Source organism: Vanessa atalanta, chromosome 3, assembly GCF_905147765.1.
Source record: "Vanessa atalanta chromosome 3, ilVanAtal1.2, whole genome shotgun sequence".
Taxonomy (NCBI): domain Eukaryota; kingdom Metazoa; phylum Arthropoda; class Insecta; order Lepidoptera; family Nymphalidae; genus Vanessa; species Vanessa atalanta.
In genome coordinates this window covers 6,972,624-6,992,297 of record NC_061873.1, presented here as the reverse complement: position 1 = coordinate 6,992,297, position 19,674 = coordinate 6,972,624, and the positions used below count along the sequence as shown (strand labels likewise).

The following is a 19,674-nucleotide window of genomic DNA, read 5'->3' as shown; positions in this document are numbered from 1 at the left end:
CCTACCTATATCATAAAAAAATATTCTCCGATAAGTTAAAATTTGATTTAATATTTTTTCTATTACAATGATATATATTTGTAATAAAAAATATATATAATATTTTATTGCGATGTCACTAAGTATGGATTGGTAACTTAATACATTTATCTTTGTAAAATAACCTGCCTAGATGATTTTACTACTGGATCGTAGAACCTTTTTTTGTGATGGTCTCTGATGAGAGCGAATCAGCTGCTATGTGCACCTCAGTTGTGTGGCGGCGGAGCTCGGGGACGCTCGTTAACGTAGATAGTACAAATTCTACGCCAGAACCGCTTCTAAACCTTTTTACTAGTGAATTTTACTTTTCTCTACGAGACTTTACATTTAAATAATATGAATAATAGAAACAAATTTCGGTTTTATTGTTTTCTATGAATTAAATGTGTTACGTGAAAATGGAGGCAAAATTTTCGACTTATTATTTCAGTATATGAAAATGAATAAAAATGCCTTGGAATTGTTTCTGGGGATACGAGTCTCCGCCGCCACTTTGTCGCGTGAGTGGACCATTGCATTTTATAAATCAGGTATATATTTCAGTAAGATATTTATATTTTACAGTTTATAATTGTGTTGTAGCAGTAATAACTACATGTATTCTACAAGAGTTGGTAAACCTGTCATTACTTTTCAGTGTTATTCTATGGGTTATTTTAAAACTATGCGATGAAGTATACTTATTTATTAAAATCTTTTAAATTTTTAAAACATTCATTGATAACTAATTTTCAAAATTTACATCAAAGGAATGAAAACGTATCGGAATTTTTTTTTTATAGTAGATGTAGTTTATGTGTGATAATTTTCGTACATTATTTTTGTGATTGGAAAGACAATTAATTCATACGGATTAAATTAATTTTGATGATTTATATTTTATATTTTCCATATACTTACATTGGGTTGTAGGGCTCTGTGCAAGTTCGCTTGGGTAAGTACCACCCACTCATTATATATTCTACCGCCGTTGTATTCCGATTTGAAGGGTGAGTGAGCCAGTGTAACAATGGACATAACATCTTAGTTCCCAAGGTTGGTGGCACATTGGTGTAATGAGGAAATAATCATAATTTCTTACAGTATTGGTACTGTCTATGGACAGTGGTGACCACTTACCATCGGGTGGATCATGTGCCAGTCCGCCTAACTATGTCATAAAAAAAACTTAAATTTAATCATGAAGAGGTTATAGGCACGTAACATTTTTTTACCAAAAAATGGAAAGATCTGAATCAAATTGCTTGTATACAAAGGGTAACAAAAGAATATATAAGCCCTTTTTCTCACGCCAGTATTTCGCTTTAACGAAGACAATGAGATATAATTGATCCTTGGTGACTTATATCGGCGGATATGTTTCTTCAATTGGGCCAAGAGTAATTTTCCGATTATCCTTGTGATCGTTACAGACACGTAACATACTTACGTTTCTATTCATCTTTATGCCAATATAAACAAAATTTTATTTTACTTTTAAACATTCAGAGATTTTGTGATGAGATAAATGAATTTATCTAAGAAATAAATGCTAGAATACTTTAAATTCTTAAAAACTACAATTCAACATACCTTTACGAGAATTATATTTTATCTTATTTTTATAAAAAACATGAAACGATAACACATATTTTCAAATTTTCAACTCAATGTAAATTGAACACAATTTGAAACAATATTTATCTCGAGAAATGTTGTTTTCTTGAATTAGAAACAGTATACGTTATATAGGTAGGTGTCGTTGATATCAATAACAATACTATTATTACATACAAACATTGTTATCGCAACATAAATCTTTTATAATAAGGCTGCGGTTTGGATAGATGCGGTAAAAAATATTTATATACAAATGACATAAAAATATATCTGCGGCTCTATAATTATTAAGCGTGTTCCACATTGTTCTACCGTTTAAAAACTTTGTAGCTAACAATTAAACATTTAAAAATATATATTTTTAATACGAATTAAAATTTCTGTAAAAATCAGAAACTAGAGCGATAATCATTATGTATTTTAGTCGATATCGGTATCTGTTTATACTTGAAACTTGCAAAGGTTATCGTCAGGTAAAATTGCAATAAGTTGATGGAATTATACAATAACATATTTAATGACGTCACATTAAAAGACATGATAACGACAACCTGTTCCAACAGATGAAGGTTAAAGTTTATGTACAACGAATATTTATTATCTTTTGTTATCAATATACCTAGTAACATTAGAAAGCACGACGGAGAAAATAAAGGTGCTGATATTTAGTATTGTTTCGTATGTATGGCGTCATTAGTTCGCCTTGGCAAGTAGAGTTAACGGTAGAATGCTAATGTGGCGATGCGAGTCCGCGTCCGTTGTCACATGCGTACACGCAGAACTAAAGTTCCCGAATAGTTGCGTAAGAACCAGTGCACCGCCTACAAGCCCCGGTCGGTGTCGATGGCTCAGCGGGCAAACACTATTCCAAGTTCAGTGTCACAACGCAAACGAATTTCTCATTATTGGTTAGCCATGTAACCTCTTTGAGAATAAGTAACTATTGATATGTTTTTAGGTCGAATGTGTCGGTTGTTTTTTGACCTTTATGCAAATTAAAGAGCTCAATGTAAATTAGCACTCATTACTGTTCGTTGTATTTTCTAATAGAGGATTGTACACATACATAAGAGTATAATATGTGTTGTTAATACGTTTTTGCTTGAAGACTAATGTTTGTTCGGGGTGGTGAATGAAGGATGATATAAAGAGAATTAGTAATATAAAGTAGTCATTGTATTTGATTATTTGCCTATGTGCTATCCAGGCTTATGAGTTAATTAAGAGCATATGTATACATGAGGCTGTGTGCCTCAACGTTGCGGACAAAAGGCCTTTCAATGGGCGGTGCTTTTGACGTGTCCGAGCAATTAGCCGATACATATGCCCGTAGTCATTGTCCGCTGTTAGACAGGTTATCTCATAATATATTAAAATAATTAATTTCAGTACTCCAAATTAAACTCATTTTAGTGAATATGACGTTTTTCACTTGAATGAGTTTTTCATTTAAGGAGAACAAAAAACCTTTTTAAAAAGTATATCACCTCTTCTTATTGCCACTGTTAGTGATAGGGTATAGGGTCTAGTTCATCATTCGACCAGGGATTCGGGAAAGCGATTCTATGGCGAAATGCTACAAGCATTCTTGTTACCATTCTGCGTGATCTTTATTTGTAAAATAGACTTTTTTAATTTTTATAATGCCGTAATGTAAATAAATTATACAAAAATACATTTCAAATAAAATATCTTTTAAATTCTGTTATTTTTGTCTGTTAATGTATAATGAAATATTTAGTATAAATTTACGTTTTAATATGAACAATGTTCTGATAACAATAAGTAGTGGGCAGTAGAACGTTTGAACGATGTCGGTATCTTTGAGAACGGATATACGCGATGATTTACGATACATTCCTTAAAGACGGACCTTCCAAGATTCAAAGCTGCGCTTGCGCCGTACCGAATACGATGGGAACGAGATTAATCCACATTCGTTTGGTGACTGACAAACCTTTTTGTCACACTACTCAACCATTGTTTGGATTCTTTGAGCCGAGCTGCTTAAACGTTTTAGATATGCGTTAGTCAGCAATTAAATATAAAAGATAGAACTATTGTGACTAAACCGTCTGCTGAGAGTTTGATTGCACTTTAATTTATTAGTGGGCATGGGTTAAAATTAGCTTGCAATTTACTAAAACAAGTCTTATAAAGGCAATATTGGCAAAATACCAAATAATATTTTAGGATTTGGATAAATATTAGTACGGTAATTTTCAACTAGGCACTTTACCTAGTTGAATATATTTGTTAAAAATACGCCATTCACAGATACCCTTTCTTTAAGATTAATATAGCTGCTAGTAATCTTAAAGAAAGACAAAAATTTATGTAATCCAGCTAAAACTGGTTCAACATAGTACAAACGTAAATGAAAAACAGTTTCAGAAGTGTATGTTTCGATCCAAATACGTAATTGTTATTGCAACCGGATATTGCACAGTACAGGAACTGCCTAAAGCGTGTTGAGAGCTGACCGGAAGTGGAGTTGAAGGGGGCAGCTCGCAGGTACTTAGCGATGCCTCTAATGAACAGAGCAGGAGCGGCTTCATTATGAATAATGCGCAATCAGTACTTGCTCGTATGTACAAACTACGAGCGTTCAATTACCAGTAGCTGCAGCGATTTGTTCAAAGAAACCGATTATGTTTTTAGAATGTACTGTAATGAATTAGGTATTTATAATATCAATCATAATTTTAGGTGGGTTCCGTGTTATGTAGAGTTGTCTCGACTACTTCTAGAGTTTTAAATTGAATCAATTTATATTTAAGCTTGCAAATAAAAATCCAAATAAATAAATTATTTTACATTATCGTAACTCGTACAATGTACAATATTCTATTAATTTAAATGACGGCTTACATTACACACTGATATTTTTGAATACATTGCCGTAACTCATCTCGTCATGCTATGTTATTCAGTATAGAATTACTAATATGTATTAGATTTCATCGCTGAAATTTTAACTCTGACCGCAAACATCATGTCTTTGCAAAAAATATCACGCTTCGCGAAACATGCCGGCCAGCTGTCAACCCGCGCTTCGATGCTGAATAAAAAACTTATTACCGTCCTCTGTGGAATAACATTTCTCGAAAATTCGATTTGATTGTAAATAGGATTGACTTCTTAAAAGCTACATAAAACTCGAATTGTTCTTGGCCATTAATCAAATTTGGTTTGAATGGAAGTCATAAAATAAAATTTATTCCCTTATTGGTGCATAAACAGGAGACTAAAAATAGCTACGACCACCTGGTGCACTCTGCTTTTAAGTTAAGAGTGCAGTAACATAATTTATGAGACTTAAACTCGACACAATGTAACCGCAAAATAACCCTTGACTATTTTTTCTAGTGAACAAATTGTCCCGCGTGGCGAAGTCAAGAGACGCTCTAGGACAAAGAGTTGTTTTACCTTTAAAAGGGGAATATAACACATTGGTACGACCCTCGTGAAAATAAACGAGAAATAAATTCTATTCACTGCACAAGTTAAAAATGTAATGTAAACACTTGAATAATAATGATACTTCAAATAGCAACTATTAATATAAATATAAAATAATATCTTGTGTATAACTAATTATAATTATATTTAACTAAAACTGAAATATACGCTATATATGGAATTTATTGATTATTTCTCTTTATCTATCAGCTTTATGACTAATAATATATATACATATATACGTATATATATATTTGTATTAGGTTTATTTATCTTGAGACTTGTTTATAACTTTAATCTAAATAAAGTTCGACAAGTTCTGAATTAAACAATTGCATGTAAATAATGTATCAAACAGACGAGCTTCGCCGCGTGGGAGGTCTTACTGGATGTCAATCAGATTTTCTATATGAATTAAGCCGAACGAATTCCCTGCGAGATAGTATCTTTCTTTTTAACTATATTGAAAGAACATATTCTCGCACGTCCATGGTAATAAAATAAATAAATATGTTATAAAAGATATAGTTTCCGTGTTTTGTAGCTTAAGTATGTAAATGCAAATGTGTTAAGGTTCAGAAAGGGAAGTGACTATGCTTAAAAGTAGAGTTACACGTAATTAATTTTCATTAAAGCAATATGCATGCGAATTTTAATAAGACACATAAGCTTAAATTTATCTTTTTTAATAGAAGCTAGCGGACCGTTTCGTTAGATTAAAGTATACGATAACAGTTTTGTAGCAGTATTTTTCGTTGATTACAAAAGGGCGAAATACATAGATTACGTTGCATAAATAAAAAGTTTAGCAGATTGAAACAGGGTGCTTAAGTAAATTGCGACCGCGTGCGATACCGATATATTTTGGCTCGTATAAGAGATTATTATAATATATTAAACAAAAGAGATGCCGTACTATATAATTTGTTTTGTCATGGTTTAAATTTAACAATTTGGATTAATTAAAATGGTTAAAATATTAAGTGTAATTTAATCTATTCATACGATATGTATCGAATGTTTTTATCACCACTGGTACTAAATACTAACGTGAAGTAATTATAGGATCCTCCTTAGGGTCTCCTCGATTGGCGACGGGCGTGACTTATTGACGCGATGACAGCGTAGCTATCGTCAGCGTTTTCTAGTCGCTTCAATCGTTGACACCAATTAACTTGTCACTGCTAAACATAAATGAGCAACCATAATCTATAATACTTTGCTACGTAAATAGTGTATTGAATTAAATAAAAAAGGGTTTATTTTCTTTTGTAGCCAAACTTTTTTAAAGTCGTTGTGATTTTAAACTCAATAAAACGAAAATGCCTCACGACAAAGAGGCAAAAAAAATATATAATTAAATATCACTTCTACCGTTTGTGAATTGCACACACACACACACAAATTGATTTTTTATTTTGGATCGAAGCTGTGACAATGTAGCTGTAATAATTTTTTTTTAAGTCAAAATGTGTGACAAGCTTACCGTAAATTCACTTTGATTTTGATTATGGAAACTGAACGATTACGATATTAAAGCTGACTTTAACAGGCATTACAGCGTGTTTCCTTTGCTTGAATTACAAACAAATGATAATTTATTTGTATATTACATATTTTTGATAAGTGTTTATAAGTGAAATATTCGTGAATCATATTATCAAGATAAAATATATATGATAATAATATGAATATTAAACTTGATGATATTATTTTCAATAAGCTTAAAATATTTTCCAGCCCTCAGACTAAACATTGTCTGTTTATAGAAAATAATTTAAAAACTAGTTATTTCCTTGTATATAAAATATTCCATTAATATAGGTTTATATTAATGGAAACGAAAGTATTCACATATTTACATAGGACGCTGTAAGTATTCGAAATAAAAGGATTTCCCTAGAAGGTAAATTTTGATCGTGATTATTGAATAGGTAGTACGTAAATACACAAAAAACCGTAAGTTCGTTCATTCCATAAATCAATCTATTGATGCGAAACAATGCAAATGTTAACAAAGACATGTAGTCGTTGTATAGCTCGAACAAAAAAATACAAACGAAATCACGTAGTAAGTAAATAATTTACCTATGATTGACTTATTTTTACCTGAGTCTACCATAATCCGTAGAACAGCCCTTAATAAGTAGTTCTACTGTTGGGCAATAGTCTTAACGTGGCAGAATTACGCCCGACAAATTGACGACATCCGTCGGGATTCTTTGGAATTGTTTGTTTAATTATCAATAAGGAGAATTATAACTAAAAAATAAGCACATTATCACTTCTGGTGCACACTTGCATAGATTTTAATCTATGTTTTGCTCAATCGCAGTATTATTACAGTAAATACTTAAATTATATATATTTTCAAGAACACTTTAATATTTTATTTAAACATATCTAGACACCTAATTTCGATACTATTAAAAAAACAATTAACATGTAAATTACCCTTTACGCTTATTTGCTTTAGCGAATTAGAATTTATAATACACTACCTATTTACATATAACAGTTAAATTAAAATTAAGTTTAAGTACGATTAAAACGCAGACTGAAAGACACAAAAGTTATTTCGATCTAGCGAGGCTAATGTTGCGGGCGTTATTACGAAATACAATACTGTCTCGCACTAATCCGATTAACTTCGTTTTAAAACGCTCCGTAACACTACCTTTTGACTGTGGTACATAATTTAAGAATACCAAGAGAGGCACTTAGTTTGAAAACATAAGTTCTTTTTATTTGTTACAGTTTAATCCCTATGTTAAGTGTTAACTGTTTTATACGTTATTTTTTAATCAATTAAAAAAATATGTTTCTATGACGTATTTCGAACGTTAATCTTTTATCCTTAAGTAAAGAAAAAACAAATTCTACTTTAAAACCTATAACTGCGTAAACTTCATTATTTTGCTTATCATTTTATTTTTATCTTAATGACAAAAATAATATTGAACGTAAAATCTTTATTTAATAATTATCCTTTCATTAGTTATATAATATAATCGCCGTATTGAATATTAAAGACGAAACGAAAACGAAATTACTATTCATATGATTATATAAAATATATCTAAAATGTATTAAGACGTTATACTTCATTCTATTAGTTTTCATAAAACGCGGCAGATATTTGTAGGGAAGTTATTAAGTCGAAACTTGTTTATATTATGATAATATTCGTCAAATATTCTGACAAATGACAAAAAGACCACTCATGGCTCGTTTAAGGCATCTTTTATGTCTGCATGAAAAAGGCATTGTCTTATTGTTATGGCAAATCGGTCTTCTCATAAAGCCGAATTTAGAAACAAAATGATTTCCCTAATCGGTATCGTGACCCGAGACGCAAGGATTTAGGTATTATGTTATATTTTATTTAATAATGAATTCATTTGATAAATTTTATTTCTACAAATTTTATACAAATATTGAGATTATTAACAAAGTGTGTACGTTTTAGGTAAGTGGTCACCCTTCAAACCGGAACACGACAGTACTGAGTATTGTTGCTTGGCGGTACAATATACTTATGATGTGTACTCAGTAGACAGAGTAGACTGTAGACAGTAGCCATCCAGCACTGCACAAAGCATTACCACCAAGTAAATTAGTATGGTGATTTCTTATACAATAGATATTCATTGTCAATTCAATTATTGAATTCTATTTGACTTTTGTGATAATTTAAATATCAATTTATATATAGATTTGGTGGTCAAGTTACCTTTAAGTTATTTTCATTATCAAAAACATTTTATTTAAAAATTATAAGAATAAACGAATAAAATAAACAATATACAGGAGATTTAATAGCATCGCAACTTCCGAATAAAATTTTAAATATCTGAAAGAAATACTAAATTATTGAAATAAAACTAATTACGCGATTAATACACATTGAAATAAAACTAGTTTTTAACGGACTTAATCGCGTATATTAATTATTTTAACATCCCGACGTTTCGAGCACTTTGCAGTGTTCGTGGTCACGGGCAGACTCAGACAGTCTAATATACGCGATTAAATCCGTTAAAAACTAGTTTTATTTCAATGTGTAATAATCGCGAAAATCTAAGACAACATTATAATACTAAATTATTTAAATATATTATTTTATTAATATACTTACTTAACATAGTGAGTTTTGGCATGTACTACTAATAGCAATTAGGATATACTTTAATAATAATAAACATTTATCGTTATACATACACAACTCTATATGATAAAATACCTACACTATACTCGTATTTTAAATAAATATCTCAGGGCGATTATGTTAATGAAAAATCTGACGTATTGTAAACTTAACAAAAAGGAACGCAAGAACTGAAAGTGTATGTAAAATACTATGGAAAGTTATATATTGGTATATTCTTGAATGTCGTCGTTAGCAACCAATGAATATTTAAGATAGCATTTTAAAGGAGTTTATCTATAAAATTGCGTAAGGCAGCCGCTTTGAGTATGCCATACACAAGTGTATGTGCGTATGATGTCACGGTGAAGTTTCAAAACTTAGCAAACAAAGCGCGAAACAGCCTCGAACAGTGCCATTGTGCTCTCATTTCCAGAACAAACAATTAATGTGATGTACATTTGGATTTCCAAATTCACCGTAACGACATTTTTCATTTAAACGACTGGACATTTATTCCCTAAATTTTTCTTAACAATCGACGCTCATTAAGCAGTGAACGCATCTTTTACTCGGCCCCTATAAATAACTAGTCAAGATTTAATTTAATTGAAACACGCCATGAAATGCAACTCTTAACGAAGATAAATAGAATTTTGATTAAAACTTTTGTCGTTGACTAACGTCGATATATCAATCTTAAAAATACCTCGCTTTCTGTGTATGAACCAATTTATTTAGTTCCATTCCCTTTTTTTTAATTAATTAAATCATTATGATATCATTATTGAATTTATTTATTTATTGTTAATCTAATGTCTAGTTTATAAGGTTTTATCGAATTCTGGCGCAAGGAAGATTGCAGTGTTATAATCCCGTAGAAATCCCGTACCAAGATAAGCATGTAAAGCTTATCGTTGTACCGGATTAACATTTTCAAATAACTCAATTCAATTAATAGGTTTTTCAAATGTTGTGGTAATAATATTGCATCATCGAACACATATTAATATTTGATATTTGTTAGATAAAATTCTGCCCTACACCTGGGGGTCTCAACTTTCACCTTAAATGGATAGGAGGCCTTTATCCAGCACTGGATTTTTACATGCTGTTACTACTATTTTATATTCACCATGTAGTGAGTTTAGATAATCAATTAGCTATATGTATCCGTAGTATTGACGTACATATAATATTGAATCAAATGACAATTCACATGTATTCGTAAATATTATTGAGAAGCAAACAAACACGACGGAGACGTTAGCAGCATTATTTACGGTACGGGTGGTCTTGAAATGGAAATATTTTGTCGGCGATAAACTTATTAGCGGGCTTCATATTGGTAAAAAGAGAAATACTCGACTACAGTAAAAATACTTACGCTCGAGTTTTACTGTTATTATTTCGCAAGCAGATGTTGGTTAACATCTGTATCAACAGCTGTATGCGTTTGATTACATTACCAGGAGCATATGAGAAAATCTTTTAAAATATAATAGCTATGAGACGTTTCTGTAAATTGAATGGTCGGGATATTGGATATCAATCTATTATGTGATTTTTGTCAAAAATTTTACTTTACGTAAAAGTAAAATTACAGACTTGTGCGTCCGTACATTTTTCAATTTCTTTTTTAATTAATAATACCTTTATCTTTAACGGTTCTATTATATAAATATTATGTATATAGAGTGTTTAATAAATATAATCTTATTAATCTATACGTGTTTGCCTGTTTGGCATGTAGACTTAAATTTTTCTAACGGTGTTATTTTTTATTTATTAAAACTCATTTAATTCTACACATCATACATGAAATCAATTGATATAGTAGATTCAGTTTTAATTACTTTATAAAAAATAAAGTAAATATGTTTTTAATAAAAATACCAGAAAATAGATTATAAACATCATATATATATAAAGACAGATATATATATTATAGAAACAGATATATATATCATTAACATTAGCAGCCTGTAAATTTTCCCACTGCTAGCCCAGCAGGCCTCCTCTCCCTTTGATGAGAAGGTTTTGGAGCATATTCCACCACGCTGCTCCAGTGGCGGAATACACATGTGGCAGAATTTCGTTGAAATTAGACACATGCAGGTTTCCTCACGATATTTTCCTTCACCGCCGAGCACGAGATGAATTATTAACACAAATTCAGTGGTGCCTGCCTGGGTTTGATCCCGAAATCATCGGTTAAGATGCACGCGTTCTAACCACTGGGCCATCTCGGCTTTCAATATCGAAACAGATATATTGGATATATATATCTGTTTCGATTATTTTAAATGAATGAGTAAATAATATTTCGTTGTACCTAAAATCATTTTCGTGTCTTTGCAAATTAAGACTTCCTTTGTAACTTAAATTGGACTTTCACTCCACCTTATAGAGATACTATTTGTGTCGTTCACTCACAGTTATGTAGACTGAACATCCTTTAGCCTACCTATATTTTAACAATTATTGTAATAAATTCAGCCTTACAAAGCGAATTAAATTAATAATTTAATCCTTACTCACTATTATGATTGTCACACCGTTATTAATATAAAATATGTATGAAAATATATTAGAAAGGCAGGCAGACTGCACTGCGAGATATAATAACCTACTTCGAACTTCCTAATGCACCGTCAACCAAGTGATTTCAAATATTAAATATATATTCTTGTGCCTGTATACTATATTCCAACCATAGCAGGAAAAAAGCCAAATAAACAACATTTGACAGCAAATAGACGCGATATCATTGGTCGAGAGCTTGATTAGTCTATGATATTAAATATGGATTTGCGAAAAAATTGCGTTTCAAACGTCGACGAAACTGTTCGAAAAATCGAAATTAAAATTAAAGTGGAAATAAATGGTTAAGTGTAATAGTTTTATATTATAAATAAATATATATTAATCATGAACTCTTAATAGCGCACAACATAGCTGAGTTATTAGCAAATCGCATGAAATACGTAAATCTAAGGTTTGTTTATCATTTTTCCTACTTCCATTTGAATAGGCTATAATTATACTGGCTCACTCACATTTTAAATTTAGATATGCATTACAGAGTATTGATTGCGAATAATTGATAAGTGCTACCTACAAGGGCCTGCAAATCCCACCGGGTAGTAATATCTATATTTCTAAAAAGTAATGTATTATATAAATATTTAATATTATACGAATAAAATACAATGGGTATATCTGTATACCATTATCGATAGTGGTACTCGTATCCTCCGCGACCTCTGTCATTTATTTTATCATCTGAAGTTCTAAGAAAGTTTCTCGGATTCTGTTGCGAAATTACTATTTATTTGTATGTGTTTATTTACACGAGCGTAGAATACAATAATTAGTTACAAAGTTTATCCATTAACGTAATTAACTTCGTGAAGTTGGGTAGTAATTTATAAAACAGTGGGGTTCGTATCTATGCACAATAAATAGTCGTTCGTCATGCACTCGCTATAAAATTTAGATACAATATAAGGTTATCTATCTTTACGTATAATAAAACTGTAACAGTCATGTCAGTTTTTATCAATAATATTTTAATGGATGATTTTTTTTCAATTACATTTTTAACCTTAATTATTATAAAATAAATTTTATTAAACTTGATTTATTAATATATAAAAAGTCATAAGTCATTAATTGAATTAAATAATAGACATAAAAACCACAGCCTAACGACACCACGAGCCTAAAAGAGCGTGAACGATATTTTTTTTATTTAATTTTAGCGTTCAATTTTATTAACGTAATCGAAATATGTATATTATTATAGAAAATATATATAATAACAACATTTCTTGTTGCATTGTTTCCTGAGTTTAATTTTAAGTTTTATTTTGAAATGGAAAAATATCCTTCTTTCTATAGATAAGTCCAGGTATATTTATGTAGCGTAATATTATTTTCACCTTTACTGCATTCGTTCGTAATTGAGTTACCCTTCCTTAAAGATAGGGGCTGACCCTTCAATTAATAATAAAAGGGGAAAACCATAATCATACAAATGCCGTGGTAGTTGTTTGAACATAAATAATATTTCAAAAATATATTTTATAGCAGAGCGTGGTTTCGATCCACGGACCTCTGGGTTATGGGCCCAGCACGCTTCCACTGCGCCACTCTGCTACGTTCATGAGATATAAATTTATCCAAGGCTTGTCGCTACTGCGTCCTAATCATTTAATGAGTAATATCAACAAAGAATATCGAAACTAAGACTAAAAAGACCTAGTCTCACTTTATTTCGTTATGAATATTTAATTCATAGTCTGCACATATTGTATATTTTATTGCTGATATCAAACTATAGTAAGAAAAACGATAATTATTTGTCAGTCAGAATTACTAGGGTAGATTTTATTAGTGATGTAAGGAATAGTTAATGATTCTTAGAACGCCAAAGTTGTGGACGTTGGTGACCACTTTTCATCTGGTGGTAGATTTACTTTCACCTATGCCATAAACCCAAATCATAAATAGTTGTAAGAGGTTTTATATATCGTGATAGGTATATATTATACTTTCAAATAGCCAAAATATCAATAATAAACTGCAAATGTCAAATGTCACATTACACAATTAATGTTAAATAGCACATTCAGACATTAAAATACTTATTTGGCTGCGACCATATATCAGACGTAATAAAATCTTATAGAAATATTTAAAAAAAACAATTGGTTTAAACATTGTCTTTTAGCAAAAATAGGTATTATTTAGAGAAAGTGTGAATGGTGGAAAATGATTGCTCATTCAAGTAACGACTAACTGAGCGGTACTTTCAACCGTACGCAGTTTATAGTTAAAGGAATATATTTAATTGAAAGTAGCAATTAAGATTGCTTTCTAGAAATTACTGCTCATTGTTAAAGGATAACTAATAGACACTGAAAAATATCTTGAATATCAGAAACATTCTAGACTTTACAACGGTTGTTAATAAAATGTAGAGTCGCAATTGTTTATATAGTAAAAAGTAAATGAAATTATTACTTTTTCTAATGATTATGTTTACCTGGCATTTGTGCTTTGTGCAACCCGTATGGGTAGGTATCACCTCGTCATCATATGTGGCCAGTGTGCTTAGTAGACGAATTTTCCCGTCCGCAACCTATCATATAAAAAATGCAACCATGTGTGCGTTAACAATATTTTTGAAAATTGTATAAAACATTATTTAAACTTTCATAAATTCTAATTAGCATGCTTAAAACTAGCGTAACCTTTAGCTGTAATTGTTTCTTTCTGATCTTAAGTATACTCCCTTATAAAATTAAAAAATAATCAACAGCGCTCAAAGCATACCAGTTGTGCTCAAAAAGTAGCATGCTCGAAAATCTATCAACAATGGAGTTTTGAACTCAGTCAATGTATATATATATAAGTTATGTTTTTGAATACATGGTCCTTAGTAGCAATTGATCACTTCCATACTAATGACGAGCACGTGTGTCAGAACCTTTACATTATAACAACCATTACACAATAAATACAAGCAGAACATCGTAAACAGTGCTTATTATGGAATCGATCTATCAGGCATTGCATTCACGCACTCTTGTAGATTAATTTGTATTGAATATGTTACCAGGAATCGTACACGATTATTATGTGACTAGTGATTGTTGATGCAACACCGTGTTCGCACGATGTTATGCGCGTGAGACAATTTTTGTATAGTTTCTGTCCTAGGCCCTTTAATATAAAGCCTGTCACGTCTCTAAGTATACACCTTTAGAAATTGCCGCTATAGGTTAACTCGATTGTTACTCAAATTCCTTATTTTTTATAAACATCTCGAGCCGTATCCTGAATTCGACATCACGTATAATAAGCTGTAAATTTCATAACATATGCGTTTAAAAGTTTCTTAAGACTTTAGATAAGGAGAAACTGGTTCATTAATATAGAGTAACAGTGTCATCTCTTATCATGTGCCTCCTTTATTTCACCCAAAATAAGATAGAATCGGAAGTAATTGTGCAATGAAAGCTTTGTGTTAAAGTCGTTTGATAGTCCATAAACTCATAAATTATATTACTCAAGAGATAAAAACATATTTTATTGATAAGTATAGAGTGAATAGGAAATTCAACATATAACTATTTTGTTATATCTTCAGTATAAGTAATTATTACATAGATAAATGTATTTGGTATATTTTTACTAAGAAACAAAAATAATACAAAGTTAAGTTAATTTAAATATGTATATTGTATAAGCTGGTGCAATCTAGTTGTTTTAAAGAAAAAACTAGGACGTATCACTGGAGAATTATACACGTTTCAATTGTAAATAGCATTCAAAAGTCACTTAAATATTCAACGTTGTAATATTAAACAAAATATTTTACGAATAAATTAAACTGCATACAAAAATTAATGCATTTAATTACGAAGATTTTTTGTTTTATCTTAAACTTAATTTTAAGCAATTAACTCAGGAAGTCGTGTGGAAAATATTAGCAGCCGTGAATAGGAAAGATAGTAATTTGATGAACAGAAATAACTGAGTAATAGCAATGGTCGTTTAGTTACTATTATAAAACAATGGCGGTTGATATCAAAGCGTGCCGGTTCCGTTGATTTATCGCCTTTCCGACATTGGACCCTTTGTTTTCATCCTCAATCGCTCACTTGTTCCTTGATCAAAAGTTCCGTGTTCAGGGTTAACAGTAGATATAACTCTAAAATAATATTCATGACTATTCTTCGTGATTAATATAATCGTTGGATTACTTTTCATTATTTATAACTTACTTCTTAAGATTGATTTTATGAAATTTATCAGAAGCATTTTTTTACTTTACATCAGCTTGCTTGATGTGCTACATTTTTATAGCACAAATAATATATAGTTCATTTATTTCTAGCTTTTTTTAACGGTAAACTGTCAACAGTATTATTACTTAATTTATTTACAACAATTTTTTTATGAGTGTTTCATTTATTGATATATGATTAAAATATATATTTGAAACATAAATATAATGTCACGACAAAATCAGTTATAAATGAGAAATAATGAATACGAGTCATGAAAGAGAACTTTGAATAAGCGCTATAATATCGATTATTGGGTTACACACAAAAATAAGACTCACATCTTCCAGATAATTCCAGTGAATAGGTACCATATAAAATAGATATCTATTTGTATCCCTACTTAATGCTCAGTGCTTTGTTAAATGAAAGCATCAGGACCAGCTGTTCGATGAAATTTGATTCAATCACCTAATGGGGCATGTGCAACTTTACATCTCAATATGTCCCCATAGGGCTACTGTAGAGGAACATCTTTTTTGTCGTGAATCGGCCCGGCACGGGCGCAGGCGCAGGCCATACGGCGAATGGGCGTCGGCAGGTGCTTGAGGCACACGTGTGCGGAGCGATATGTTCGTGATGTGATTTCTTATAATGCTATTTGCAACTGTTCTCTTATTTCGAATAATTAATGCCTAGTTCGCGGGCTTTATGTTGTACTTTAAGGAAAACATTGTAAAATTAACTTCTTAGTACTCATTATTCTGAATCAATTCATACTCCTATAAATTAATTCATGTATTCCGTTTAACGGTAATCGAATAACATTATTTTTATTTATGTTCATGTGAGATAAAACGTTTATGTTTTGTTACTATTTTAAATTCGGAATCGATTTATTATATTCATATCATCTGGACCGCAAATGGCACCGTTATCGTCGGCGCCGGCGCCTGCACAGGCTTATGACGTCATTGTACTATAATTGGGAGCATGAGAGCACTGGAAGCCCTCGTACACAAACACAAAGCTTGTAATCTGCTTTCTGCTACAACCACTTTAGCATGAGTAACATTTTACAAGCAATTCGAGAGCAAAAACAGATGCGTTTCATTTCGAATTACTTTTGTATAAACTTCACAAGATCTGATTCAACTTGTCAGTTACAATTTGCTAACGAGTGTTAAACGTGTCAGGGCTTTAACAAGATAAAGATCATGCCCCGACGGGTGTTCATTGAATGGAAATTGTAGCATGTGACGAAGTAATGTTGTAAGAAAGTCGATAGCAATAAACGTAATTATTTACAATCACACATTGTTAAGTCCACTGTTTTTTTATTAAATAATAACTACGTTTTACTATAATAATAATGAGTATTTTACGTACGCGATAGAAAGCGCGTGCGTCATCATGAATGGGCTCAACTCCCACCGCTATTATTCAATATCTATTGTGAGTCGCAAGGGATAGATACTGAAAGCAGGTAAGGACGAGATGACCGCTGGTCGAGCCCACTCACCCATTTAACTGCCGCGTGCCTGTGAATTGAAATATGTCTACAACAATGTCTCGTATTTACTTATTCATTGCCAGTAGAGTTCCACAGTAGAAACGAAAACGTTCGCAGATTTTTTACGAATTTTATTTAAAATGGTATTATAATTTATATATGTTATATATATTAAGGGAATTATGAAAGCGTGTGTTAAGGGAGGATTTTCATTGCAGAAAGAGGGTGTAGCGCAGGCGCACGCATTCCGGAGCAAGGTATTCAAGAAACCGAGATCCTGTCAATGGTGTCATCAGCTTGTACACAACCAGGGTAGTTGCTGCAGAGGTGAGTATCTAAATTTGCCGCTATAATTAATTCGTTTTGTTTCGATACAAAAGAATCTTAACGACTCTATATTTTAATTTAGTTATTGGTCGTGAAGCGTAATATTGATGTATTTTTTTGTGTTAAACTTTTTCTTTACTTGTTTATTTTACGCTATTGACATTCAAAGGTCATTGACCACGAAATGACTAGAACTCTAGACGAATATTTAATCTGAATGTCACGGATGTTATATAGATTTCAGAATGCAAATGACATTTTTGTTAAATTTAATATTAATGAAAAATATATATGTACATATATAGTTCCTTTTTTTTATATTATCATATACATATAGCTTATCTTAACAACTTGTCGTTTTAAATGAAATTTAAAAAAAAAACTTTGTCGAAAGTATGTAAATGTTGAAAAATAATTATTTTATTTTTATAGAATTGATAATAATTTCTAATTAGATATAATGATTGCTTCTAGCTAATTAATTGGTCATTAAAATTAACAAGACACTAAATAAATACTTTCTTGTTTCAGTGTGCAAATATGTCTGTCACACGGGCTGCGAGAGTAAGGTATGTATTAAGATTCCGTACCTAATTAGTTGATTACTTTGAATCATCGACGTTAATTAGTCTACTTTATCTATTGGCTGATGATTTAAAGCGAATAAGTGGTATTTTAATTATTTATGTCATCTTTTATTTGTAACGTTAAAAGTATAATGATTCGATTAATATTTTGACACTGTATTTTTGTTTGTTTTATATCGGTTCAAATATTACAAAATATTTTCTGTAGTCGATTTAAATTTTGAAAGTAAGTATATTTAATATTGTAAAATAGATACCTGTTAATGTCTCGCTGGACTAAAGACCCTCTCTTTTTGAGATGAAGTTTTGGACTATTGGAGTTAATTCCACCACGCTGTTCCAATGCTTGTCGGTAGATACACATGTGACAGATTTTCATGTGATACAGCAGGTTTAGGTACATACGGTGTTTTCCTTCATTGCTGAGCATGCGGTGTGTAATAAACACAGATTAAGCGCAAGCAAAATCAGCGATGCTTGTCCGGATTTGAATCCGAAAACTTAAGTTAGGATTCAGGTGTTCCATCTACCGGTTCTATTATTATAAATGCGTAATTAACTCTGTCGGTCTTTCTGTTGGTTGCAATTCCATGGTCAAATCACTGAACAGAACCTTATGAAATTTGCAGGATTGAACTCCAAAGGACATAGGATGGCATAATAAGTATGCCTGATATCTAGAGCCTGACGAACAACCCCTAAAACGCCATTTCACTATTATACCTATATATATTGTACAATAATACTTACTAAGCGAATCTAACAACGGAATGCCGTTATGACAAGACAAGAATTTAGCAGCAGTTACCCGTTGAATCAAAATAATACTAATACACAATAATAAATCGATATCAAAATTAAATATCGTAATCCCATGACAACAGTTGTTTTTCTTACTTTATGTAGGTAGGTGTAGAAGCAAGATTGTAGGTAACTGATCGAAGTTCCAATCGTAGTCGGAAAATGCAAATAGATGCACATGTTCGTCGCACAGGTGTTTGATCTGTCGAAATGTAAATGTAAACCTGATAGTTGAAATCATTATTAATATTTACTGACCGGAACAAAATTCTCTTAAAAAATAATAACGGATTTTGTTCTTTGTGGTGCCATCTATATAGTGCTATCGCTGATGTAGTTTAATCATGTACAAACATCACGAACGCTTGCGCAATATGTCAAGAATGTGGCCTCGTGTTG

At 31.2% G+C, this 19,674-nt stretch overlaps 1 protein-coding gene across 3 annotated transcripts in view; it reads left to right on the top strand.

The window, feature by feature from the left end:
• LOC125077437 (tensin-1) overlaps positions 1-19,674 on the top strand; it is an 89,660-nt gene that overhangs the window by 2,243 nt on the left and 67,743 nt on the right. Inside the window, exons 1-3 of one of the 3 annotated variants that reach the window (XM_047689404.1) lie at positions 267-542; positions 17,779-17,887; positions 18,419-18,456. In XM_047689404.1, coding sequence (XP_047545360.1) covers positions 492-542; positions 17,779-17,887; positions 18,419-18,456 — 198 coding nt within the window. In that variant the 5' untranslated portion in view covers positions 267-491. Of the gene's footprint in view, positions 1-266; positions 573-17,778; positions 17,888-18,418; positions 18,457-19,674 lie in introns of those variants that run through there. The other 2 variants (XM_047689402.1, XM_047689403.1) reach the window with 2 other exon arrangements.